We start from the raw sequence: 27,135 nt of genomic DNA, 5'->3' as shown, positions 1-27,135 counted from the left end.
ATAATCTGGTAATTTTTACTAGTGTATAATTTAACACTGCATGATCGAACCACACATTTCTACCATGTTCTTCCATCAAGTTTGATATTTGCAAATGAAAATTTATTATTTTTAAATATTAACATAGTTTACGGCGATTATAATTATGAATATTTTAAATTGGTGACCGATATAGATAAACTAGTGTACTAGCTGAGAACAGACATTCCAGAATGGCCGAAAAGTGTCTCACCTCAGATTATTGGCTTTATATTACTTATTAAATTTTAAATTTTATAATGAGAAAAAATAGTAATACAGTACTAATTAGAAATTACTACCTGTATATACCGAGATAAGTTTTACAAGAAGAGTATGTAACACACTAACACCCAACATGTTAAAACTTCAAAATTATATTAATAAAATAAACTAAATGCTTATAAACAATTTACTCCTTGTATATCTACCAATATACTCTTAAGTTGGGTTTTGCCTACTATCATAATTAAAAACAATTCATACATTCATAATACACAATAATATACTGCGTATTATTACTATATCAAAAATCATTTTCACATACCAAACATAGGCATTATACATTTTTAACAATACAAATTATTATTTAATAATATTTTATTATTTCAAATTAATACATTTTCCTAATGCATTGCTTTCAAATATAAATTCCTAGTTAAATATAAATTACAATACAAAAGACAACAAAAATCTATCCACTGAAGCATAAATGAAAATAATGTTAAGCTAAAGTGACCTGTACTATAGGGTTACCGAATGTATTTTCTTATATAGCTCTTAAAGTCTTATGTCTAAAAGGTTTTGGTAGTAAAAAACCCTCCTTTTTATCTACATTTTCACCAAAATGAGACCTCGTAGAAATCTCTACCACCGTAAATCCACTTGTCCACCATTCCGGCATAATTGACGGTAACTTAGTAAAGATATTTACTTTATTTTATCATGAAACGTTTCAATATGGTTTAAATAGACTATATATACGGTAACAGTATGTATAATAGTTATTAATTACATTGAAACTATTTCGATATTTTAAATTGTTACTATTACAACGGTCCATTGGTAAATACCTGTTAATATTTCATAATTTATACTTAAACATTGATATTTAATACAATATACAACACATTTATGTGAAGCATTTCTCTGTATAAAATAAATAATATTAAACATCAAAGAAATCCATAATAACATACTCTAGTTTAATTATAACTAGATGTTAATAATACATAAGTAGACAAGTAGCAATTCGATTTATTTTTCGTTTTTATGCTAACTACGCCTATACTAAAAACTACTAATAAAAATATGCCTACGTTTATATTTTATTTTTAATTTATTATTAAATATATAATTCTTACTTACAAAATAATACTTTATTATAAAATAATAATAATAATAAAGGTTGACGGTCAGTGATCTAAATAATAACAAAGATAGTAAGAAAAAATGTACATAGAAATAATTGCAATTAATTACAAGTTTTATAAGAATTTAAGGGTTTAAGAAAAAAAGCAGAAAAATAATATAACATTGAGAAGATTGTAAACAATTGAATAAAAATGTAGATTCATTAAATAAAGTTAATAATATTAATGACTGATCACCACACAATCACTTTTCTTCAAAATTAGACCAATCAAAAAAAGCAATCCTAATTTACATATTATGATTATATAGAATTTACTTATAAATTATTTAGGTTTAGAGTCGTTGTATTTGTAGTTGTATTTGTACAATATCTATGTTGTGTATGTATTTTAAGATTAAGTACCAGCTGTTTTTAAATTACAACGCCATTGAGAAAATTTAAAATATAACTATACTTATAGAATAATTTAAATTATAATTTTATTATACATATGAATCATAAATTTATATACAAATATCTTTAAACAATAAACAACTTTAATGAATTCTAAATATGACATGTGCATCCAGCATTGGCATTTTAAATTTATCAATTATTAAAATTACCAAATACTTTCTATTACACACTACTCGTCTATAATGTAACTTGTTTATGTTAAGATGTTTAGCTCAATTATTATAATAAAATAGCTTAGAATGCAGTATCATAGTTATTATTTTGTTCGTAATGGTAATAAGAGGGATAAACAATTATAAATAAAATAAACCACTATGGAAATATATTTATTTTAATTTCAAATTTATACAGTGATTTCTTATCCATTCACTTATTATATTATCTTCTACATTATTATTGGGGTGTTTTTATGCGCAGTCAGTACCTACCGTAATTTATTTAACAGAATAAAACATAATTATTTTTAAAATTTCTAAATTGACTAAATAAAAAATGTAGTAGGAAATCTATCCTCTTGAACCCTTCCAATTTATTGTGTAAAAATTATGTATAATGGAAATATATATTAAATTAACTATATGATAGAGAAAAAGCGATTGGTTTTTTTAACCAGGAAAAATATTTCTACTGTAGGGTGCGAACAATATCCGTGGACTCGTGGTGATTTTGCCAGTACAACTAATTCATATCAATATATTAAGGCATTTATAATTACTAGCAGACACAGTATAGAGACACGAAAACGGTTAGACATAAATATCAGGTTTTATTCTTATCATCTACAAGTTATATCAAATAAACCGTGAGTCTGGTTTAACCCTTCATATTTACATCAGAATTAAGTCTCCTAAGGCATCAAGGTAAATGTTGTAACCATCAAACCATCATAAAATAATTCAATTTCCTGTATCTCAATACATTAAGGTAATTTAAATAATTCCACATTTTTTTATAAAAATATAAAAATTTAAAAAAAAATTAATTATGGTGATATTTTTATTTATTCGTTTTACTTAAATACAACACATTTACACTATATCTCTAAATGATAATAACCACAAGTAATAGATTTTTTATGAATACAATTGTTATGAATTCACAAGATAAACATTTGTAATATGTATATTTAAATGTATACTACCACCCTTTTCAAAAAGTGAGACAACTCTGAATCCAATCCTGATTTTTATATATTTTTTGTAAGGTTAAAACATATTGAATACCTACAAACAAAAATATATAATATCTATAAACTGCTAATTATTTTAACGTCACTGTATAAACTTATAGTAAGTTTAGAACAGATAATATAACAAATTATAAAAAACGTAGGTATTTCAAAGTTTGACTACTAATATGAACATTTACTGCCATCGAGTTGTGTTTTTCGTTTTTATAACCTATACCTTGTTTGTATTTTAATAAATAAATTTAAGTTTTCAACCAGTGAGTGTAGAAAAAAAAGAAACTTCATGAGAACAATCTTATCGCGCAAAGTCGAGGAACTGGCACGTCTTGCCAATATTTCCCTTAAAACTTTTCGCGTGTCCTTTTGTGCTGTTGGAGTCGTTCCAAAGTAGACACACATACATACACACAAGCGCATACGCGTATACACACACACTTTATACAATGTTGGCATTTTATAATACGTCATATAACATAACTGAACCGTTGTGTTCCTTTTTTTTATTTTACTATGATAAAACATAAAAAATGAGAAACGAGTAATGTGTCATTTTGGGTAAAAGAAAGCAGTTCTTTCGTCATATTATACCAGCTACCACGAAACCGACATCCCTGCGAAAAAGATAATTTTCACTCAAAAACTATAATTATATACTTAGTAGCAGGTGATTCGATCCCTATATACTTTTTTTGGTATTCCTAGGATAAATGATAAATCACAAGTATATTATATTATTAGAGTTTACGGAATACATTTATACCGAATAATAAATTCTTTTTATGTAATATATTACATTTTTTTTTTAACTCACGTGGATTTTCCAACCGTCGTTTCCGCTGTAGACGCACCAGCGCACACGCACAAATTCAATTCCCGGTTATTAAACGAACAACAAACCTTTGAGACGCGAACGGAACATTTACAGGCTCGGATCGCGAAAAAGGACAAAAAAATTTAATTATAAAACGTTTTCGGTGGGAAAAAAAAATAATAAAACACGAAACAAAATACGAATATCGCAGACGAAACGCACCGCAACTGTCGGTCGACGTAGCGCGTGACACACGGGACTGTCGCTGTGGCGGCCAAATACCAAACAACGTGGTCAGGGGGTGTGGAGGGCGCGTGCGCTGCCTCATCATCCCTCTGAAAACGTTTCGCACTTGCATACCCGTGCCGCCATCTGTGCCGGACATCAAGTTCGAAACTTATATATTATGGCGATAGGGTTTATTGTGTTAGCATAGCGCAATAATTAACAAATGATAAGCTTATATAATTATGAATCTGAATATGGTTCGATGAGAAATACATCTATAAAGAAAAAAATTACCATGATTTTATTCGTGCTCAGTAATGTCTCCAAAGTGGGACACAAAAATGGCACGGAAAACGTTACCCGTGTATATTAAATTATTATTAATTGTCTATTCAGTTTGATCGACAGCGCCGATGGCGTCCATCCCAACCGCTATCGGTTTAGCGTCCAATATACCGATTATAATTTATAACTAAGCATATGTATACTTATATATGTATGTAAGTACCTATATATTTGTATACATGAAGTATATGGACGGTTGAATACAATAGTTAGTAATATGTGGGTCTAAAATTAAAATTCTGTTTCTAAAAAATTTAATTTAAATGTACGCACCACTAACCCTAGTTATAATTTCCGTTACTTATACCGAGAAAATTCATACAATTATTTGAATTATTTGTATAATTTAAAACCCCAATCATTGTCACATATCTCTGCAATTGTAAGTTTTTACTTAATTTTTGTTGGTGATTTTTCTATATTAAACTCATAAATATTTTTAAATATCGAAACCAAGTTTAAAACTTCAAAGCAACACTCACTTTTATAGTTTTATCATTTTTATATGATATTTTTTTAACGGAGCGATGAATATAATATTATTACAGCATAGATTTTACAATGGTGTATGTTATTATTTCTTTATTTTGTTTTATTTGAAAACACTTTATTTAATATCTAATAAAAAATGTTTCAATATCTTTTCTGATAAAGAAAATTGAAATTTGTTAATAATTTGAGCTTTAGAGGGTATAGACGTATAGTAGTGTCAAATAAGTAAGAATTATCCAGTACTTTTCTTAATAATTGGAAAATACAAATAAATTCATTAGATCTATTAAAATTATTTTTAGTGATCTACTCACACTTGCCCACATTTTTTCCTATCGTATTTAAATTTAGTTAATCAAAATAATAATTATTAAATATTTATTATTTAATTTTAATTACTTACCTAAACTATAATATTTTATTAAATTGTATAGATAAATATAAAATACTTAAATATCCAATATTTTCTCAGTACCTACTAGGTTCTACGCGCCATATTTTAGCTTTGAAACAATTGTGTCACAATAAATCTCTCGCGTCGCCATTCACTGTGGTTACTGGTTTACTATACCTAATGTATAATTTAATTTAAATCATGAATGTGATAATTATTCTGAGAAAGGTAACCAGCTGCTATTATTTTACCGCGTTAAATTACTGCTATACCACGGTTATCTAGATAACCATAAGCTATACCTATCTATAAAATGATTAATTTTATAATTTTCTGTAAAAATATAAAATTACCAACAATTAGTAGATTTTTAAATGCATCAAATTATCAAAATAAACATTGGTGAATGATTGATCAGTTTTCTAAAAGAAGTACAACTTCACGAGACAAAACCCACTAGTAACTAGAAAAATAAAGCAAAATGGAAATAAAACTTACTATTCATAAAAGAAATTATTCATTTTACAATAACTATTGTAGAAGTTCTGTACGTAAAAAATCATTTATAATATATTATAAAAAATACTTCTTAGTTCTACGAATATAATAAAAAGCATACAGTTAATAATTAAAAAATCATTAGGTAATTTTTACATATTTTAGTTAAATAATATCCACTACATTTTTCAATTTAAATTTGACATAAAATAATATAATTTTGAATAATTTATTGTTGTAATTTTTACTCTGTCCTTATTTTCAGATTCAAAAAAAGGTGTAAATCGATCAAGTATTACTCATAAAACTAAATGATTATAATTAAAATAAATCTGTACCACTATTACTATAATACTATAACATATTTATTTTAGGTATATCATCTGTTCATTTCCATAACATATATTGATATTAATTAAGACATAGGTATGCTATTAATCTATTATGAAATAATAATATTAATTAAGTTCTTATATATTACCTATTTCTTTTTTTTTATACTATATCCGCTTCAAAAATATGTAGGTAGTTAAAATAGCATAATATTATTTAGTATTTTAAATTATAATATGTAACGTAGAGGAATTACTTGAACATTTCCGTTATCGACCAGTTGTCACTCAATTTTCCGTAGCCAAAGTTACACGCATAAACTACATAATCTACCTATACCTAACATGGCTAAATTCGGCAGACTATTTCTAGCTTCATCCTCATGAAAATCGCTACGAAGTGGTAAGCAGAGCCGGTAGACGTAGCGATCGATTCCCATTACACCTTATAAAGGGGTTCCCTTACACCCAACGGTGGGTGTCAAATAACGAATTACTATTAAAATACAATATGTATTAAAATTATTAAATCTAGTAGTCAAACTCTTAGAATCTAAAAGGAAAACTATTTAAATCTAATAGTAAAACTAAATCTAGTAAAAAAACTATTCAATAGTAGTAGTAATTAGTAGTACCTAAACTGTTGAAAATGTTGTATAATCGAAATAACTATTAAAATTTATAAATTTAGTAGTAGTAATTTTTACTAAAGATCCAACTATACATAATAAAATGTTGATTAATTTAAGTTATTTATAGTTTTATTCACCTGTTCACCCTTTCCCCTCCCTATTTTTTTGAGCATTACTTAATTATTTTGAGAAAAATTACTAAGAATATTTTACTTTCGATTCCTCTAAAGTACCAACTAGATCCAATTTGTACCAGAAAGCATCTTTAAGTTTGAAAATCAAAACTTTTTACTGTTCTCAAAGCTTAGATTAAAAATCAAAAACATCACTATAAAACCAATACATTCATCGCTCTTCTCACAATCTAAAATTACTTAATTTACAATTTAAAAACTTGAACAGTATAATATATATATTTTTTTTAATTTAATAAAAGTTATAACTTAATAATTACACATTTTTGATCAAATATTATTCAATTATTGTTTATTTTATGTTAATTTCTTATTAATTTTAATTTTATAAAACATACGTGGATGATGAATACTGTAATATCAACAGATTACAGTAGATAAAATGCGTTCAATATAGAATGAACACAACATCTTCTATTTTTAATCAAATATATTATATTAGAGATGTGTTTTCAGTTTAAATTTGCCGGGCTTTATATAGTGACCCTGGTATACAAAAAATAATGTTTTTATTGAAATACCTACGTCTTTTCAGATTTTGTATGAACGAGGATTACAGAAGTGCGGTAAGTGGTAACATTTCAGAACATAATAATTGATGAAATTCTAATTTTGTTCCGTCCAGGTACTTATTCTGTGGTAAAATCCATTAAGTATTATTTTGAATTTTCTCATAATAATTTTATCACACAATACTGAATACTGATCTTATGATCATGTCAATAAATGTCATTACTATTTACTAGATTATAGCTAAGCTTATAAGTTAAAAATTTATCATTTATCACTCTCTAATATCATGTATTTGTGTATAAATGTGTACTAATATAATATTATTGTTACTTTTAGACAGTGTATGCTTCCTATTCTTATTTCTCAATTATTATCTCTATTCAGTGACTATGATAATTTATTTTTTTGAAATGTTTATGGTTATTTCACAGAATGTATACGAAATCATATAAGTTTTTAAACTTTTTAATTGAATATGATGAATCGTAATATGGGGTCAAAATTCTACAATAATATCGAAGAAAACGATGGAGAAACTGACAATTATGTTACATGTCCTTTGTTACAACTAAAATATTCTAGACCAAGAAAACCAATCACTAGGTATGTTAGTGGTACGCATTTATTGGATATATAAATATATTATTATTCAGGTCTCGTGTATTAAATAGTCTTATATTCGTCTTAACTGATTTATTGATTTTTTTTAAAAAAATATTTCTCTTGACATTTACGTGAAAGATTATACAATAAATTATGAATAAATAATAAATAGTTAGTTATACATTATCTATATAATATATAGTAATTCATTTTTTTTTTATATTTATTGTACTTGATAAAAATTAATAATAAATAAGTGTATATATTAAATAGCCTAATATTGACTTCATCATGTAAGAAGTACAATAATGTTTATATTAAGTTTGTCTCAAATAAGAGTAACCTCAGGTTAGCTTCTGTGTTTAGTGACAACTATGAATATGACTCATGTTTATCCAAAACACACTGGTGAGGCAAATCGTAAGATTATATTCTTAATTTTTTTATCTACTTGAATGTATTTATGAATACAAACAATTTTAATTGTTAAATATTTTAATATAAAGGACTGAGATAATAAAATCCTCCAATAAGTCACTGGGGATGCAGCTGCCCGTCCTGCCTCCCCTGTAGATACGACTATGGTACGGCTAACATACACCAAATACTTCTCTCTCAGGAGCGTCATTTTATTAAGATTAATATAGTAAAGCAATTTTTGGCCGAATTGTCAGGAACAAAAACTGATTTAATAAATAGGTGTTGACTCTCTGAACCGGACAAAATTTGGTCACTAACTGAGATTACTCGTTTGAGACAAAGTATAATGTACTTTAATTTTATTATTTTGGTTTTGGTAAACAAATAACATTTAAATTTAAAATTATAATAAATGTATCTTTTTAATATAATGATGATTTTCAAAAACATCAGTATTTAGAAAAAAGTAATTAAACTCTAACAAAGTATAATTATCATAATATATATTATTATATTTTAGATTCATTGTATTGTCAAATGCTAACCTCCATTTTAAAATATGTGTTGACAGTCAACACACTAGCCTATTGAACATTTATAATTATTATTATCAAAATGTATTTCTAAATAGTTTATTTGAAATATTTAAATACAATTCAAGTTTTATTATACTATTCAATTTCTATTAATTTATAAATTGGCAATTAGGTCTTTATTAATTATTAATAATTGTATTTTAATTATTTATTTTAGTCGATTGGGACAAAAAACCAGATCTTTAAAACACAGTAATGATAACCAGCCATTATTTCAAAATAAAACAGCAGATGCAAATTTGGGAAGTTCATTTCAAGTACAGACACCTAAAAAATTAGTTAATAGTTTTGAAAAACTTGATTTAGTGCAAGATACTCCATTTGTTCGTCCAGCAATTAAAACTCAAATTCATAGTAATATAGAAACTCCAAGTGATACATTTACAAACTTGAACAGGAATACTGTTCGTAAAATAAATTTTAAACCGGCTCTTCCATTAAGTACCAAGCGATCATTATATGATAATAAAGAAAATTTACCAGAACAATCAAAAGAAAAACTGAAAAATCTAGAATCTATAATACTACCTCAAAATAATATTAGTACAGCTTCTTGTTCAATTACTGTAAAAGAAAATGATAAAGAAATTACAAATAAATTACCAGTTGTAATAAATGATGATACATGTTATACTTCACTTGAAACAACAAAATTCAATTATGATACTAGTTTGTATCATAGTGTCAGAGAAACAACTTCTATACCAGAATTATCATTTTCATCTTTGGCTAAAAACAATTATAATTCTTTAGTTGATTCTTCCTTATCAACAAGACAGTTAGAATGCCAACCTCTTGATGATCATCCTAAACATTCCACACCAGAACTAACTCCTATCGTTAAATGTGATAATTTAGTTGTCCGTGCTCAGTCTTCTACTTGTCCTACTACTGATGTGTCTGTTCAAGTAGAAGATATTAAACTATCAACTAATTTGTCAGGTAGTGTGTGTATTAAATGTGCCAATGAAAACTTTATATCTGTTAAAGGAATCAAGTATAGTATACTTAATACATTGGGACATGGTGGATCTAGTATTGTATATGAGGTATCTCATCAATTCCCTTTTTGTTTATATTTTATTAAATTGCTTATTTCATTTAATTAGGTCTTACATCCGGAAACTAATCAAGTGATGGCAATAAAAAAAGTAGACTTATCTGAAGTTGAAAATATTATAGCTAAAGGATACTTAAACGAAGTTAGTTTGTTACAAAATTTGCAAGATTGTGAAAGTGTTATACGTTTATTTGACAGGTAGGTTATGATTTGTAAACATATTTGTTTTAATCTCAAATAACTAGTATCTAAAATTTATCAACAAACTTAAATTTAAATAACCATATACAAATTAATTCAGTCAATATTCCATCAAAGAGAAGATTCTTTATATGGTAATGGAAAAAGGTGATACAGATCTTTCAAAACTTATACGTGGCACTAAACATATGTCAGTTCACATGATTATGTACTATTGGACAGAAATGTTAACCACTGTTAGTGAGGTACACGCTAAAGGTAAATGATTATAAATATAAATAATAACTTAAATTATGAAATACTCATAAAGTCATAAGACATTAACTTTTGGATAGAATAAAAATATATATTTATGTGTAAATTGGACATTTTATAACTGTAAACAAAGTTCATTTTTAATTTTAAGTTTAGAAAAACTATGTAAATATTATATTTTATGTGTAGGTGTTTTATTATTTATAATAAAATAAAATAAATTAATTCACAAATAATGATTAATAAGCACTTGCTTGAGACATGGTAAAATGTATACCTATAATAATTTAAGCAATCTATAAAAAACCAATATTGAATTTATAGATCATATTAAGGATACATATACCTAACTATAACATTAAATATGTATAGGAAATCAATAAACATTCAAATCAAAATAAATAATTTTTATATAATTATGTAATAAAAATTTTTAATTTGATTAATTTTATTTTCATTTTTCAATAGGTGTAATTCATTCGGATCTCAAACCTGCAAATTTCCTTTTAGTCAGTGGTCGTTTAAAATTAATAGACTTTGGTATTGCATCAAAAATACAAGGTGACATGACTAGTGTATTGAAAGATGTGACTACTGGAACATGGAACTATATGAGTCCAGAATGTATTAGAAGTGGGGGCTCTAATTTTGAAGGACATAAAGTAAGACGTCACTCTATACATATAAACCATATCAATGAAAAATATTATTTAAAAAAATTGATTTTTATATAGATAAACCAAAAATCAGATGTATGGTCATTGGGGTGTATATTATATAGTCTGATTTATGGTAAGACTCCATATTCACATTTGACAAATACCTGGCAAAAGTTGCAATCCATAGCTGAATCTAAACAAAATATTCATTTTCCCAGTCATAGCAAAGTATTTACAAAAGGTATACCATCAGTACTTATGCAAACAATGAAATTGTGTTTGATAAAAGATGTAAAAGCCAGACCCTATGTCATTGATTTGTTAAACCTTCTTGAAGATACAGTATTTAAACCTATGACAGTATGAAATTGCATACTTTTTTTTATTGTTTCAATAATTAAATTTTAAACTTTTCTAATATGTATTTAACCTTTGTTTTTGTTTTTTATTCTGGGTATTGATAAAAAAAACAGACCAATATTAATAAATATAATATGATATTTAATTAATAATTATTATACGTAAATGGTTTTTACTTTTTATTATTTATACACATTTAAACTTTATTTAAGTAAGTTAAAGTAAAAGGTACATGATATTCAATTTAATTAAAATCTAATGTATAAATACCATGCATATTACTATAATTTAGATTCATAATACAAGCAATAAATATGTATTATTCTGAACATTAAATAGAATAATATATTTTGTAGATTCCTTTACTGTCACATACAAATAATTATCAAAAAAATTTCTAAATTTATTTATAACATTTTTGCATTAATTAATTATTATCTATGTAAGGTGTAATAAGTGTAAAATATTTTAGAGGCATTTTGCATTGTAATTATTTAAAAAATATAATTTTAAGATAAGTATTATGCCACAAACAATTATATTAACACAACCATATGATGCCTTGGTGGTTTGGTGCCTATTTCTATGTGGTATTGTCATTTAAATTGACAACAATAAATAGTAATGGATATTATTATTAAACTGAAATAATAAATTAATAAACATCATTAACAGGCTAGTTATTTGAACACGTCAGATCTTACTTTTAATTAAATGTGTAAGTACTGTCGATTCAACAATACAGAAACATTTAACTTATTTTTATCCGTTTTCGTGGTACAATTTTTATAGCGAATAAAATAATTTATGTTTTTTCGTTTCGTTTTTGATGCTTAACTTCTGAGCCCAACTTTATAACTAAAAACCATTCTAAAATTTTTAAATATATACAGCCAGCCAGTGGTGTATTTATATGCAGGCACTATAGGCACGTTGCCTACAGCGGAAAATTTTAAGAGGCAGCATATTTTTCAAGGGATTTTTTTTTCGATATTTATGGTATTGCATATTGCAGACTTAGTGAGACGTATTATATAGTTTCTTGTTATTGTAAAAAACTAATAACCACAACAGTCAATACGATTATTTTAAATTATTAAAAACAATGGCATTGCTTTAAAATAAAATTCGAATTCATTATTTTTAAAGTTTTCTGTATTGACACAGCATTAAGAATTTTCTTGAGTGTACCATTGTCCAATTGTACTACCGGGAGATCGTTTTCATGCCTCAAACGCGTAAAAAATTATTTAAGGTCCACTAAACTTGATGAGAAGTTGAACAGTTAAGCATTATTCTAGATAGATAATGAAATGTTAAACGAATTGAATTGACACATTTGAAAGAACACTAAATGTCGACGTAAATCGATCGTCTAATTAGTGAGAAGTTTAGAACGTATTCAAACATTTTATTTCTTTTTTTCTTATGTTTTTGTATTTAAATTATTTAAAATATAATTAAAATTTGTTTTGCATACCTACCTAGTTAGATTTTATTTTATCATAATCAAGGGCGGAAATATTCCATAGGCCTACAAGCGGTACGTATTGAAATACGCTTCTGCATCGTGGGCCGTAGTCACAAAATAATACCTCACATAAGAACAATAATATCATCGTACCATATACTATTATTTATTTTAACTGCAGTGCAAATGCTAATTAATACATATGAGTTATTATACGAGTAGTAGGTGGCATTGGTGACAAATTAAAAGACAACACAAATATAGACTGTACAGCTAATAAATATATTTTTGAGAAAACTTAAACATTACAATAAATAAAAAAAAATCAGTCTTAACTTACATCTACTAATAGGTAGGGAATCTAACATAATAGTAAATAATAATCTAGGATGCAGTTTATAACGGTATTTACAAATATTATGAGATGATATATTTTTTAATAATTAATCGACTTCTTCGACGGTAGGTCCTCTAGAGCCGGGGAAACCTTGCGCACCGGGGAAACCCTGCGCACCGGGAGGCGCGCCACCGGGTTGTCCCGCACCGTGTATCTTCATCATGAGAGCAGAGCAACTCTTTTGGATTTCCTTGAGTTTGTACTCGTACTCTTCTTTGTCCGCCAACTGATTGTTGTCCAACCACTGGACGACGGCGTCGCATTCCTGTTTGCCGGTGTTTTTCTCGGATTCGGTCAACTTGTCGCCGGCCTCGTCCAACGCTTGTTTAACACTGAACACGTAGCTCTCCAACTGGTTCTTGGCCGCGATCTTGGCCTTCTGTCGTTCGTCCTCTTCTTTGTACCGTTCCGCTTCGCTGAGCATACGATCGATTTCGGCTTGAGACAGGCGACCTTTGTCGTTCTTGATGACGATGTTCTTTGAGCGCCCAGAGCTGTTATCCTTAGCCGACACGTTCAAAATGCCGTTGGCGTCCATATCAAAAGTCACCTCGATCTTGGGTACACCCCTGGGAGCCGGAGGTATGCCGGTCAGGTCGAACGTTCCCAACAGGTTGTTGTCCTTAGTCATGGCCCTTTCCCCTTCGAACACCTGGATGGTGACGGCCGGTTGGTTGTCCGCGTACGTCGTGAACGTTTGGGTTTGCTTGCAAGGAATAGTGGAATTGCGCTCGACGATTTTGGTCATCACTCCGCCCGCGGTCTCGATGCCCAGCGACAATGGGGTGACGTCCACGAGCAACACGTCTTGAATCGCAGAACTCGTGTCGCCGCTCAGGATGGCCGCCTGTACTGCGGCGCCGTAGGCTACGGCTTCGTCGGGATTGATGGACAGGTTGAGCGGTTTGCCGCAGAAAAAGTTTTGCAGGAGACTCTGGATCTTCGGGATCCTCGTGGAACCGCCCACGAGCACCACGTCGTGTATGTCTCCCTTGTCCAACTTGGCGTCCGCCAACGCCTTTTCCACCGGTTGCAGAGTCGATCTGAACAGGTCTGCGCACAACTCCTCGAAACGGGCCCGGGAAACTCGCGTGTAGAAATCCACACCTTCCATCAGAGCGTCGATCTCTATGGTGGCCTCCGAGCTAGACGACAACGTTCTCTTGGCCCGTTCCGCGGCCGTCCTCAACCGCCTCAACGCCCTCGGATTGGAATGTACGTCTTTTTTGCATTTCCTCTTGAACTCTTCCGCCAAATGACATACCAGCCGGTTGTCGAAGTCTTCGCCGCCCAAGTGCGTGTCGCCCGCCGTCGACTTCACTTCGAATATCGAACCCTCGTCGATCTGCAGAACCGACACGTCGAACGTTCCGCCGCCCAGATCGAATATCAACACGTTCCTCTCTCCTTTCAGGTTCTTGTCCAGACCGTACGCCAAAGCCGCAGCTGTCGGTTCGTTGATTATTCGCATCACGTTCAGGCCGGCTATCACGCCCGCGTCCTTAGTCGCCTGTCTCTGCGAATCGTTAAAGTACGCCGGCACCGTGATCACGGCGTCCGTCACTTCGCGGCCCAAGTACGCTTCCGCGGTCTCCTTCATTTTCGTCAGCACCATCGAACTGATCTCTTCCGGCGCGAACACTTTCGGTTCACCTTTGAATTCCACTTGGATTTTAGGCTTACCGCAATCGTTTATCACTTTGAACGGCCAGTGTTTGATGTCCGCTTGCGTCTTTTCGTCGTCGAAACGACGTCCGATCAAACGTTTGGCGTCGAACACCGTGTTCACGGGATTCATGGCCACCTGGTTCTTGGCCCCGTCGCCGATCAACCGTTCGGTGTCCGTGAACGCAACATAACTCGGAGTGGTCCTGTTACCTTGATCGTTGGCGATCACCTCTACTTTTCCGTGTTGCCAGATACCCACACAAGAATAGGTGGTACCCAGGTCGATACCGATCGCCGTCTTTCCGACCATTTCTTCGCCAAAAGGTTGCAGGTTTTGTTCACGTAAAATTAATACGAATAGAAATTAAATAAATCTAAAACGTATACAGAAATAACGCGCACAACTCGAAAACGATTTAAGTCACTTTGTGTTTAATAATGCACTGGAAAAATCTGTGAATAGCGCAAGATTGTATCTGTCTCGTTCGCTCAATCGCACTGGTACGCTTCAAAATTCAAACTGATGCCCGGCACCGCGCTGCTAACGTTTATATATATTCGACGGAACGTTCTAGAAGGTTCGATACGTTTCGCGAGCGCTGCTGTGACTGCCGCGCCGTCCCCCTACTTCACCACAACACATTTAACACGGTGTTTTAATAATCACTATACTGTTATAGAACATTCTCGAATTTTCTACGTCTTTCGCGTTATTTTCGCCGAGTGTTTACTGTTTATATTTTTTTTTTGTTTTTGTTTTCATTTGTATGTAAATTATGAGATTCTCTGTTGTCCGATTTAGTCATTTACTTTTTAAATAAGTGTTAATTATTTTATTACTTCAGATAATCATTCGTATAATAACTGTTTCTCCTCAAACAATGTTTTGTTTTTGATTCTAATTCAAAAACAAAAAACCATAAATCATTATTGCAATGAATTCTCAACAAACGTTTATATCAGCATTTCCTACTCATAATAATTTTCTAATTATTTTGATATTTTTTGATCTTTTTATGGACATTTTAAATCAACAATTTTTTTTCTCTAGTAACAATATACATTTTTTTCTTGTTTGATAATTCATAAAAACAAAGTTTCCACATAAACTGCTGTCATATCTTATATACTTATATCTGTATTAATATTAAAATACTAAAATATATTAATACCTCAAATATTTTCAAACTCCTTTTACCTTTAAATTAGGCTGAGAAAAAATATAGGTACTATAAAGATTTATTTGTTGTTTGATAATTCAAAAAAGTAAATGTTCCACATAAGCTGTTCTTATATTTGTATTTAAATACTAAAAGTACCTACTTCGGTTCAATTGTTTTTATATGCATTTGAATTTTGAAGTTAAAATTATTATTTTTGTACAAAATTCGCCAAAACTACAAACATTTTCAAAATTCTAGTATTCTTTGTGAAAAATGTATATGTATATCTTCAATTTTTATAAACAAGGTTTGAAAATCTTATTCATACAACGGCTTTATTAAATAGTTCATTCTAGAACATTCTCGAATTTTCTCAATCGTTCTTGTTATTTTCACAGAATGCTTGTATAAATATATTTAGACGTCACTATTTTCTTTTTTTAAATGTCTTTATATTATGTAGGAATATCATAGGTAGACGATATTAAATTATGTTTTACCACGAGATTCTGAGTTGACCAATTTAGTAATTTACTATAAGACGTGTTAATTTTTATTACATCGGATAATCACTCGTATATTAACTATTTCTCCTTACACAATTACTGGAATGAATTCTCAACACACGTTTATATCAGCATTTTCTAATTATTCTGATACTTTTTGATCCATTTATGGAAATTTTAAATCAACAATTTTTTTACTTTCTTGATTTTTAATCAAGTATTGTAATTGAAGTGAAATAAGTCTGAATTTTTAAAACTTCAAGAACTTTAGTTAAATAGATATAATTCTTAATAATTCAAAACACCAAAGTTCTCACATAAGCTGCTGTTATATACTTATATCTGTATTAAAATACTGAAATATATTGATACAATTTTATTTTATATGCATTTGAAGTTAAAATGATTATTTTTACAATATTTGTCAACACTTCGACATTTTTTAAACCTCTAGTACTTTTAGACTTGACTTAGTAAAAAAATTATGAACATTTCAATTTTTATTGTTAAGGTTTGAAAGTTTAATACAACGTTCGTTTCTATGGAGTTGGTCATTCAAGAATATTCTCGAATTTTCTAAATCTTTCTTGTTATATTCACTTAATGCTTATACAGAAATATTATATTTTTAATATATTTTCAACATGTTTCATGCAAATTTTAAATATTAATGGAATATGATAAGGTTTTGTCCAGAATATTTTTAATGTTTTTGTTTATGACAACATATTGTCACATAATGTTTCGGCAGCGAAAATCATATTTCTACAATATGCTGATATAATGTTGTCAACATATTTTTAGTATAACTTTGCAACAATACTGTCATAGGGTATATTTTCTTCATATTTTATGACATTGTTTGATTTTTAATATGGTTATTAATTATGCTGTCAGTAAATGTTTTAACAAATAACAGTAAATAATGTTTTAACAGTAACAATATACATTTTTTTCTTGTTTAATAATTCTTAATAATTCATAAAAACAAAGTTTCCACACATATATTGTATTTTAAAAAAAGATATTTATAGACCCAAATTACTAAAAAGTTCAAAAAGAAAATATTTAGGAAATTATTATTCATATTTAGGAAATGCTAATATAAATATTTTGTGAACATTTCAAGTATCTAAAGTTATTCGTTTTTGAGTTCAACTAAAAAAAAAAAATTTGGTTTTGCCTACAAATTTCTTTTATTCCTGATTTTTTTTTATATCGAAAAGTAATGAAAATGTCCGTTTCCCAAAGTTTTCCGCCACTGGGAAGTATTCATCGATGATAAAAATGTATTTGTTTTTATAATTCAAAAAAAAAAACAAAGATCCCACATAAGCTACTATTATATTTGTATTAAAATACTTAATTTTACTAACTTTGTTTAAACCATGAACATTTTAAAACTTCTAGTATTTTTAGTAAAAAATTACGCGATTAAATCGAAGATTTTTATTGGCTGAAACTCCTTTCCACATAACACGATGTTGTTGGAGCTTAATTAAATGACATGATGTGTCCCGGATATAAAGTAATATTAAGATCTATTTCTTCCGTTTTATAATCACCGTTTATAATGTTACTCATTTTTAAAAAAAATGTTTAAATTCCTTATTCTTCTTTGGTATTATGTCCATTTTAATTTAGATAGGTAGTATATTTACAATAATTCGACAAATAAACCAATAATTATAGACGTTCATTAAATAAATACCATTAAAAATTAACAAGATTCTCAAAAATGTATATGTATGCAATTATATGTATTATTATGTTATTATGTATATGCGAAAAAAAATTGTACCATTTAATCAAGAATAAGCCATATTGTAGACATATCTGACAACCAATGAATTTTGACTTAAGGAAAAAAACATGCAAATGCATAGAAATCCTAGCTCTACAGTAATAATATTAAAAAAAAATACATAAAACTATTTTTTATAGATATTTTCAAGTTTAAATTTGGAAAAATTATACATATTTTAATGATAAGTAACAATGTTAAATATTTTGCCATATTTTAAAACATTGTTTACAAGACTTAAAACTCTTAAAGTCTTAATTACAAAATTAATTTAAATACCTATTTTATGCAATAACTATTTGGTAAAAATTTGATACCTATACATTTAGTTAATTTTATGATGTCATTTCTTCATAATTATAAAATGTTTTTAATATCTAAAATAGTTGGCACTTATCACATGTGCGAAATGTTATTAAATATCTGATCCATTTCAAAATGTACAATGTACATTATATTAATTTATTATTGCATTTTTGAAAAAACTAGCTGACCCAGCCAAAATTGGATTACCTATAACAAATTTACCTAATCTAAATAATGACCCATTAAAGCATCACCCAAACCAAATATGTGATACTTTAATTGATTCCAAAGTTACAGAGTACTCAGAAACGCACAATGTTTTTTAAATTGTTTACAATGTTAATGATGTTGTTATATTTCTTGTTTATGGTAAAATTCTAAGGTAATATTAATTCAATAGTGAATAACAATTATATAATTTGGACGTATGGTATTTACATATTTATATTATCATAGTAATTAAATACCCACTAATTATATAATAAATTCCAAAATATCAAATAATTAGATATAAATAGACGTTTAATATTATATTATATTAAAGTTCATAATTAAATATACATTTATAATAAAATAAAAATATTAAAAAATTTGTTTTTTATGGTTTTTGTTCGATACAATATAGATAATACTGTTTGTGTTAATTACAATATTATAGATCCAATAACATTTTCAGTATATTGCAAATCATACAATAACTAAATTCCATTTGTTGTATGAATTTTCGTTATTACAAATGTTCATTACAACGTCTGCATTTATCCTCTTCTCATTTACACTAAGACATGTTCCAGCAGCTAAATTATAAAATGCAGTTCCCTTCTATAAAAAAAAAAAAATATATTCTTAAAAACATCAACTTACAAAATTAAAAAAAAAACAAATTACTATAGTTTTAAATATTAGGTAAAAGAAATATTTCAGAAATATATAAGTCTTACAATGTTGTTTTACTGTACATTGTCAGAAAATTAAAATATGAAAATATTTTAGATAAATGTATTGAACTTATTTTATTTTGTGATATATAACATCCTTGATGTAAAATTAAATATGTTAAATTAATAAGAAGCACATTTTAAGTGTGCATTATGTTTTCTATTAATTCTTTGTTCCTATGCAAAAGCAACATTGTGTTAAAGTCTGTTTAAATATTAATTGTTAATTATTAAATAAAGTTACAAATTTATTATGATCAAAATGATTTTTTTTAATTGATACGGCATCAAACATTACGTTTTATAAAAATGCTTATTACATTTTCTTTTAATAGTTTTCATAAATATATTAATTATAGCATAACTACTAAATTATTATTAAATAATAGTAAAATTATTAGTAAATTGGTAAGAAAAATGTTGATGAAAATCAGTAGTTAGTTTTAACAGAGTATGAAATATACTATTATTTTAGTTATACATAGAACATACATATATTATAGTCCAGCAATAAACGTATAATAAATTTATAAAATTATTTTATCAATTTTTTTTATTAAATATAATAATTTTAATATACTGTTAAAAAAATTAAGAATTGTTTGTATAATCATTAATCATTTTTTAGATGAAATGGATTCAGTTTGATCAATAATTATTCTGTCAACTTAAGTATATACTAATTACTAAGACTATAAATTGTATATATGCTTTGTTTTAAGGAAGAACGATACTATTTTGCGCTTGCAGACTAAGTAATGAAAAAATACTACTGACAAACAGTAGAATGTTACTTTATGATTTGATCATACCAAACCTATCACATAAATTTCCATGTTATAACTGCTGTACAAAGCACAAGTAAAGTTTTCAATCAAAATTTAAAACATAGTAACTTTCTATTGTAAGATAAAGTATATTATTTTATAGATTTTGAATTTAAATATTGGTAATTTATAAACATACATCATCTGTGTGTTTCCAACGTTGAGAACTTCCAGTTTCACTGCATTTTCCTATAATTGGATTTCCTGAAGCACTATCCAAACATAAAAGTTTTGATAAAACTAATTCTTCTTTATCGGTTTCATACCATATCTAAAATAATTTCTTGAATTTTAAAAATCAATAGTTTTATACAATTATAAATAAATTACCAACCTGTTCTTTATTCGTAATACATGATCTGAGAACAAGTTTACTATTTTTGGTTTGGTGTCCTTTTGCTGGATGAATACACAAATTTGTATTGCTCAAGTTAATCTAAAATCAATAGAACAATTGTTATACATTTATATCATATGAATAAAAATAAAAATATTTACTAAAAACTTTGCAGTGTAGTTACGAATTCGTTTATTCCAAGGTTGGAAAACTGGTTTTTCAACATTTTCTAACTTTTTATTAAGGCGATCGGCTTCATCAGTAGGTAATAACATTTCAGGATAAACATTTTCTAAGTACCATTCAAAATTGTTGCATCCTAGTTTGGTACGTAAAGCTTTTCTTTCAGACACATCACCATAGTCTAAGCGCAGTAGATCCATTCGTTTATTAATGAAAAATTTCTGTGAAACAGTATTTTATTATTTTAAAAAATAATTTAGAGATAACTAAAATAAATTTGGTATGTGATATACAAAAAGAAAAAATAATCTAATAAATTGTGATCACAGTCATATAACTTATTTATATGTTTATAATTGTGAAAGTATCAACAATCAATGATTTTCAACAATTTTGGTTTAGTAAACTGGTAATCTAATATATTTACTAATACCAATTTTATTACTGAGTAGGTAATATTATTATCATTATCATAATTATTCTGCATTTGCATGATCACTTACACATGTACTTATATACACATTACACACATACATAGTCAAACTTAGTGTAGCTGTCATATTAGAATATTTGTGTTGTCGCCAAGGTATTATATTGTACAATAATTATTACCAAATAAAAATCAACAAGAATTTTTGAAAATTCTAGTTTTGCAAAAAATACTCAGACTATTGAACAATTATGATAAATTACAAAAAAATAGCTGTGGCATCTAAATAATTATCTTGACAACTAATGGAGGAATAGGAACTTCTATAAATCCTAATGAAAAAGTTAAACTAAAAGATTATCTTCATAACTAGAATGAAAAATATTGATGTATATAACCCAAACTATTTATTAGTTTCTTACAACAAATTTTAAAATAGAATAAATATAGTTAAATATAGTTAGTAGATCATTATATATTTTTTAAATAACATATTACATCACTATACACTGTTCAACTTAAGAAACATCCTGGCTACAATCAGTTTTCATTGAACGAGGGTCAGACAACACTAATTTTTCAACCCTATCAAGTAAACCATTTGTAAACCTACCATGTACAGTGAATCATACTTTTGTGTATAAGATCAGCTGCCATTTATTTTATTTAAGTTTCAGAGTAAACTAAGCATTATTAACTCACTTTATAATTATCCATCCAAACATTTGCAAGACGCAAAGAATTTCTAGCCATTGTGTCTTCATGATTTGGAGCTGAGTATGGTCGATGTTGCCGGAATACATGTCCAACACGTGAACATGGTTCAATATAAAGAGAACCTCCACACATCCATACCTAAAAATATAAATGAAAGAAAACATATATATATTTAATGATTTTAAATAATTAAAATAATATAAAATAAGTTAACTTAAATGTCTAAGATAAATAACTTACTCATGCATTATAAATCATTTAGAATAGACATGGTATCATTTATTTCTTACTCGAAATGATAACTCCAAGTTTTCTCCACCCCAAATATTCATTCCGGAATCATATTGACCAATTTCATTGAAATACTCTCTATCCACAGCAAATAAACCTCCAGCAATTGTAGGTGTCCTACAATTAAAATAAATATGAATTAGAATATTAATTGAATATTAATTGAATATTATACATTAAATAATATATTACTTGATTGGTTTTATGAAATCTTTATCTGTGATTAGAGTACCTTTTGGTAAACTATCCCATTTAAAATTTAATCCCCAATTAAAACCACCTCTCACCAATGGAGATGATTTATAATCAAATGTATCTGGTTGAATAATATCAATAATAGGAGCAATAATTTGTGTACGATTATCACGAACTCTTGTCAAAAGTGGTTGAATCCAATCAATATTTACTTCAACATGGCTGTCAAGAAATATTAAAACCTGTTTAAATAAAACAAATTAACCAAATTTTAAAAATTATTTAATTAAAGAAAACAGTTAAAATACCTTAGTTAGTTATTGATAATTTTGAAAAATACACATAAAAAATCTTACGATCAAATGTACTTTATAATTATTTTACTAGGCAACCTTCTTTTATTTTTAAATCATTAATCAAATAAATAAATGGGCAAGTATGGATGGTCAGAGATATAAAACATTAGGTATCGAGATAATACCCATGATACTGACTGCTAATTGAAGATTATATTATATACCTATGTGTGACTATAATCTTATTGTATAATTGTTTAACATTTTTATTTTTGGAAATTTTCTCTTATTTGAATTATTTCATATGTCATTATACAACAAATATCCTAAGCTAATGCATATTTAAGCTCTTTGATATTTGTATACATAAATTAATAGAATAACAATTATAAAAGTAATAATTAAATCCTTTAATTACTTGACCAGTTGCTAAATTAGCTCCAAATAATCTTGCACGAATAAGTCCTTCTCTTTTATCAGTTTTTTTAAGATAGACTATACCCTGTAATAATTCATCATGTATGTATTGGTCAACAATTTCATGAAGATTTTCTAAAATAAAAATGCAAATAAATAATGATACAAAACAATGATATTAAAAATTATTTTTAGATTTTACTAACCTGAATCACTAAAATCATTAATTAATATCACTTCATGTAAAAATTTTCTCGGTGTTCGTCTAATTACTGATTGTATAGTTCTGAAAAGAGCTTGTGGATGTTCATTATAAAAACAAATTATAATACTAGCAACAGGCAAGTTTTGATCATACTTTATTGTTGAACATCTGTTACAAAATAATTAAATATTATATTCCTATGTATAAATTGTTTTTTTCAAAAGTCAATCAAACTCAATTTTAACTTACAATTTATGCCTAGTGTCAGGCAATGTCTCACGATAATTACCCAATCTCAAACTAACCAAAGCATTGAAACCATGATCTTTGTATCCTTTATCCCTAATGGTCATATCGTCATCAGTTTTAATGATACCTAAATCATTAAAACCTACACAAGAATAATTAATAAAAAAATTTGATAAATAATTTTAAATAAGATAAGTATGTATTAAATAAGTATTATATGTTATGCGCATGTACAAACCGTTTTTGTCCATATGATTCTTAAAGTATTTAGATTTCTGTTTTTTCACATATTCATAAGTATTTTCTTTTCGAAACAATTTTACATTTGAGTAATTTTCGGGCCTAGTGTTAAGTTTCCAATACATATACAAACTTAGAGACCAAGTAAGAGATGTAAATAAACAGCCAAATAAAAAAAATTTATACCCATTCATTTCTAATAAACTTTTGGGAAAATAATTCATTACTAACTACAAAAAAATTAAATATTTTTTGAACATATTTAAATAAGATGATTTTACTTTATAATTAGGTTACAGTCTAGTCTACCTAACACTATTCACAAATAAACACGAATAAGAACTTCAACTTGAACCGGTATGGGCAAAGAGATTACAGAATATATTATAATTATGATTAATGATTAAAAAAACTGATGAGTGCAAATATTCAAATATGCAAATATGCCACTATTTTTGTAGAGTAGTCAATTTATAATTTATTCAATAAACAATAAATTCCATTATACCAGTATTACCGTTAGGCGTTAATCGTCATTAAATAGATAACAACGAATAATGATAACAAAAACATTACTTATCAAATACTTTAAAATATTATAATATCATGTTTTCATGACAAAAACTATACTGTCTACACTGATTTATTAAAGATTTTGAACTTTTAAAAAAGAAGATTCATTAAGTATCAATACGATTAATGCGCACTACAGTAATAAGTAATTTTTCATATTTTATTTATATAAAATATATTTTTTTAAATATTATATTAGTGTTTAATTAATATTAAATATATATAATATTGTATTATGTGTTCCCGGACCAACTATCTACTCCGCACTCGTATAGTTGCATCAAAGTCTGAGTCCAATCTTCGATAATAATCCAATAAAGCTTAGGCACAAAGACAAAAAGTCTGAAAAAATATAATATGTAAAAGATGTTTAAAAAACTTAAAAAATTAATAAAGTATCAAAAAATAAAACGGTATTTCATTATTATTGGTAATCTCTTCCGATTAATTACAATTTTTGTTGAGATTAACTAGATAAATATTATATTATTATCAGACTATTATTTATTTAGTGTTGTTTTTAATACTTATATATATATGTATAATATAAATATTGAATGGCATTAACAATTTATTCTTTTATTTTAATTTAAAAGGTTAAATTGAATTCATAATGTGTTTGTACTTATGTATTTATTGTGTTCGAGTTTTGATACTATTTAGTATTAATGTTTGATATATAGGCAAGGTTTTGTTTATTTAATGCTGAATTGTTCTATTAACGGCCCACATACTTTATCTCCATGTTGTTTTAGATTATGATGAAAAGAATGGAAAAGTTTTGTTAACGCCACCCAGTGCTCAGCGATAATAATTCTTTAAAATATTCACTGGTAAACTTTAAACTGTAAACCAGTAAACCTATATAAAATTCCCTACACATATAGGACATATTAACACAACAGAGACATTATAGATAGATAAAAACAAAAAAAGACGTTTGAATAAATAAACTTACTACACGGTATAAAAATAACGAGAAAATCAGAATTGAGAATATTCTATAAACTCATTGTCGAATATTCGTATTATATATTTTATATAATAATAATATCATTACAGTAATGAAAACTAAAATATTGTGTGTCACTAGTAGCGGTAAATATAGGAGACTACAAGGCTGCTAGAGCAGCATTCGGGAAACGTATCGAACCTTCTCGATGAACGTTCTTTCGGATAGAATAATATAACACAACGTAGTGTTCACTGTTCACTGTAACACATTACACATATATTAACACACTGTATTGTTTTGTTTAAAGATTTTTTTAATAAAATTATTTTTAAAAATGTTTTTATTAATATTAGTAATATAATTTTAGAAAAAATAAATACTTATTAAAAGTACTCATTAAATACTTAAAAATTTAAATACCTAATAAAATAAATTAATTAGTAAAAAAAACGATATAAGGACAAAGGAATTTCGACGAAACTAGATGAACTATAGAATACTAATAACTGTATACTTAGTGATACATATTAATGAATTTGAAATTTGTACTTTTGAATTTTTTTGGTTTCTGTGAGAACAAAAAACGAAGAACCTTGTATAAACTATTAAGTGATAAAATTTTCTACAAAATACTACAAACTACAAAATAATTTATAAATCATCAAATATTTATAAAAGATAAAAACATTAAGTGTACCTGTAAGAACTAAGAATCTCTATATTGCTAATATTTTAAAAATACCTACTTAATTGTAATTTGTAATAAGATCAATTTAAATGGAATTTTGTATTACGATTTCTAGTAATTATTTTACTTTAAAACAAATATTTTATCAACGTTATCATACATAAATCTAAAATAATCCAAAAAAAGTAAAAATTTAAAATATCTATAAATAGCTAAAATACTTTGAAAAATATAATGTAAAAAAAACATGTACATTTACAATAATAAACGAATCAAAATCAAATTAATACAAAAACAATTTTATCAATACATTTTTTAACATAAAACTTCCCGGTTTTAATATTGTTATTTGGTTTTTCCTGATACCTACCTGATTATTTTGTAAAATCCAATTTTTTACTTTTGACTATCTAAAGTACCAACTACCTATATCTGTCTTTCTACGATACAATAAACCATTCATAAAATTGAATCACTTCTTCAGAGTTTTTCTAATGTATAGTGGTTTTAGATAAAATATAAATTTTAATTTGGACAAATGGGTCAATCGTTTGGGTTCACAGTGACATAGTCACATAGTAATATAATATATTAAACAATTCATTATTTCAATTATACTAATTTAAAACATAACATTCTAATGATAAT

General features: G+C 27.1%; 4 protein-coding genes across 5 annotated transcripts in view; 1 reads left to right on the top strand and 3 right to left on the bottom strand.

Moving 5' to 3' along the window:
- Positions 1-4,093, bottom strand: part of LOC113553389 (discoidin domain-containing receptor 2) — a 244,377-nt gene extending 240,284 nt beyond the window's left edge. The window contains exon 1 of one of the 2 annotated variants that reach the window (XM_026956702.1): positions 3,832-4,093. The gene's annotated coding sequence lies outside the window, so the exon portion shown is untranslated. The remainder of the gene's footprint in view (positions 1-3,831) is intronic. The other variant, XM_026956701.1, reaches the window with a different exon arrangement.
- A 3,859-nt stretch (positions 4,094-7,952) lies between these two features.
- LOC113554738 (dual specificity protein kinase TTK-like) lies at positions 7,953-11,670 on the top strand. Its single transcript, XM_026958704.1, has 6 exons — positions 7,953-8,080; positions 9,254-10,145; positions 10,206-10,354; positions 10,458-10,615; positions 11,081-11,274; positions 11,347-11,670. The coding sequence occupies exons 1-6, from the start codon at positions 7,953-7,955 to the stop codon at positions 11,635-11,637; spliced, it is 1,812 nt and encodes a 603-aa protein (XP_026814505.1). The 3' UTR covers positions 11,638-11,670.
- Positions 11,671-13,363: 1,693 nt separating this feature from the next.
- LOC113554737 (heat shock protein 70 A1-like) lies at positions 13,364-15,676 on the bottom strand. The gene has a single exon (XM_026958703.1). It carries the CDS (start codon positions 15,475-15,477, stop codon positions 13,546-13,548), a length of 1,932 nt encoding a protein of 643 aa, XP_026814504.1. The 5' UTR covers positions 15,478-15,676; the 3' UTR covers positions 13,364-13,545.
- Positions 15,677-19,527: 3,851 nt separating this feature from the next.
- LOC113553653 (polypeptide N-acetylgalactosaminyltransferase 35A-like) lies at positions 19,528-24,495 on the bottom strand. The gene is made up of 11 exons (XM_026957102.1): positions 24,270-24,495; positions 24,032-24,173; positions 23,784-23,950; positions 23,579-23,712; positions 22,862-23,106; positions 22,669-22,786; positions 22,364-22,516; positions 21,210-21,452; positions 21,046-21,147; positions 20,851-20,982; positions 19,528-19,768 (listed from the first exon to the last, which is right to left on the bottom strand). Exons 1-11 carry the CDS (start codon positions 24,493-24,495, stop codon positions 19,634-19,636), a joined length of 1,797 nt encoding a protein of 598 aa, XP_026812903.1. The 3' UTR covers positions 19,528-19,633.
- Between the last annotated feature and the right edge of the window lie 2,640 nt (positions 24,496-27,135).

Source organism: Rhopalosiphum maidis, chromosome 2 (assembly GCF_003676215.2).
Source record: "Rhopalosiphum maidis isolate BTI-1 chromosome 2, ASM367621v3, whole genome shotgun sequence".
NCBI lineage: Eukaryota > Metazoa > Arthropoda > Insecta > Hemiptera > Aphididae > Rhopalosiphum > Rhopalosiphum maidis.
Note: the sequence above shows the minus strand (reverse complement) of the source record. Positions and strands in the feature narration are given on the sequence as shown.

What these genes read in the sequence shown, in the direction of transcription:
- LOC113554738 (XM_026958704.1), top strand. Translation starts at nt 7,953, where the DNA reads ATGATGAATCGTAATATGGGGTCAAAATTCTACAATAATATCGAAGAA. An exon ending in GATCTAGTATTGTATATGAG is followed by an intron (nt 10,146 to 10,205) that starts GTATCTCATCAA and finishes TCATTTAATTAG; the next exon opens with GTCTTACATCCGGAAACTAA. An exon ending in GTTATACGTTTATTTGACAG is followed by an intron (nt 10,355 to 10,457) that starts GTAGGTTATGAT and finishes AAATTAATTCAG; the next exon opens with TCAATATTCCATCAAAGAGA.
- LOC113554737 (XM_026958703.1), bottom strand. Translation starts at nt 15,477, where the DNA reads ATGGTCGGAAAGACGGCGATCGGTATCGACCTGGGTACCACCTATTCT.
- LOC113553653 (XM_026957102.1), bottom strand. Translation starts at nt 24,495, where the DNA reads ATGAATTATTTTCCCAAAAGTTTATTAGAAATGAATGGGTATAAATTT. An exon ending in GAATCATATGGACAAAAACG is followed by an intron (nt 24,174 to 24,269) that starts GTTTGTACATGC and finishes ATTCTTGTGTAG; the next exon opens with GTTTTAATGATTTAGGTATC. An exon ending in GTTGGAAACACACAGATGAT is followed by an intron (nt 19,769 to 20,850) that starts GTATGTTTATAA and finishes TTTTTTTTATAG; the next exon opens with AAGGGAACTGCATTTTATAA.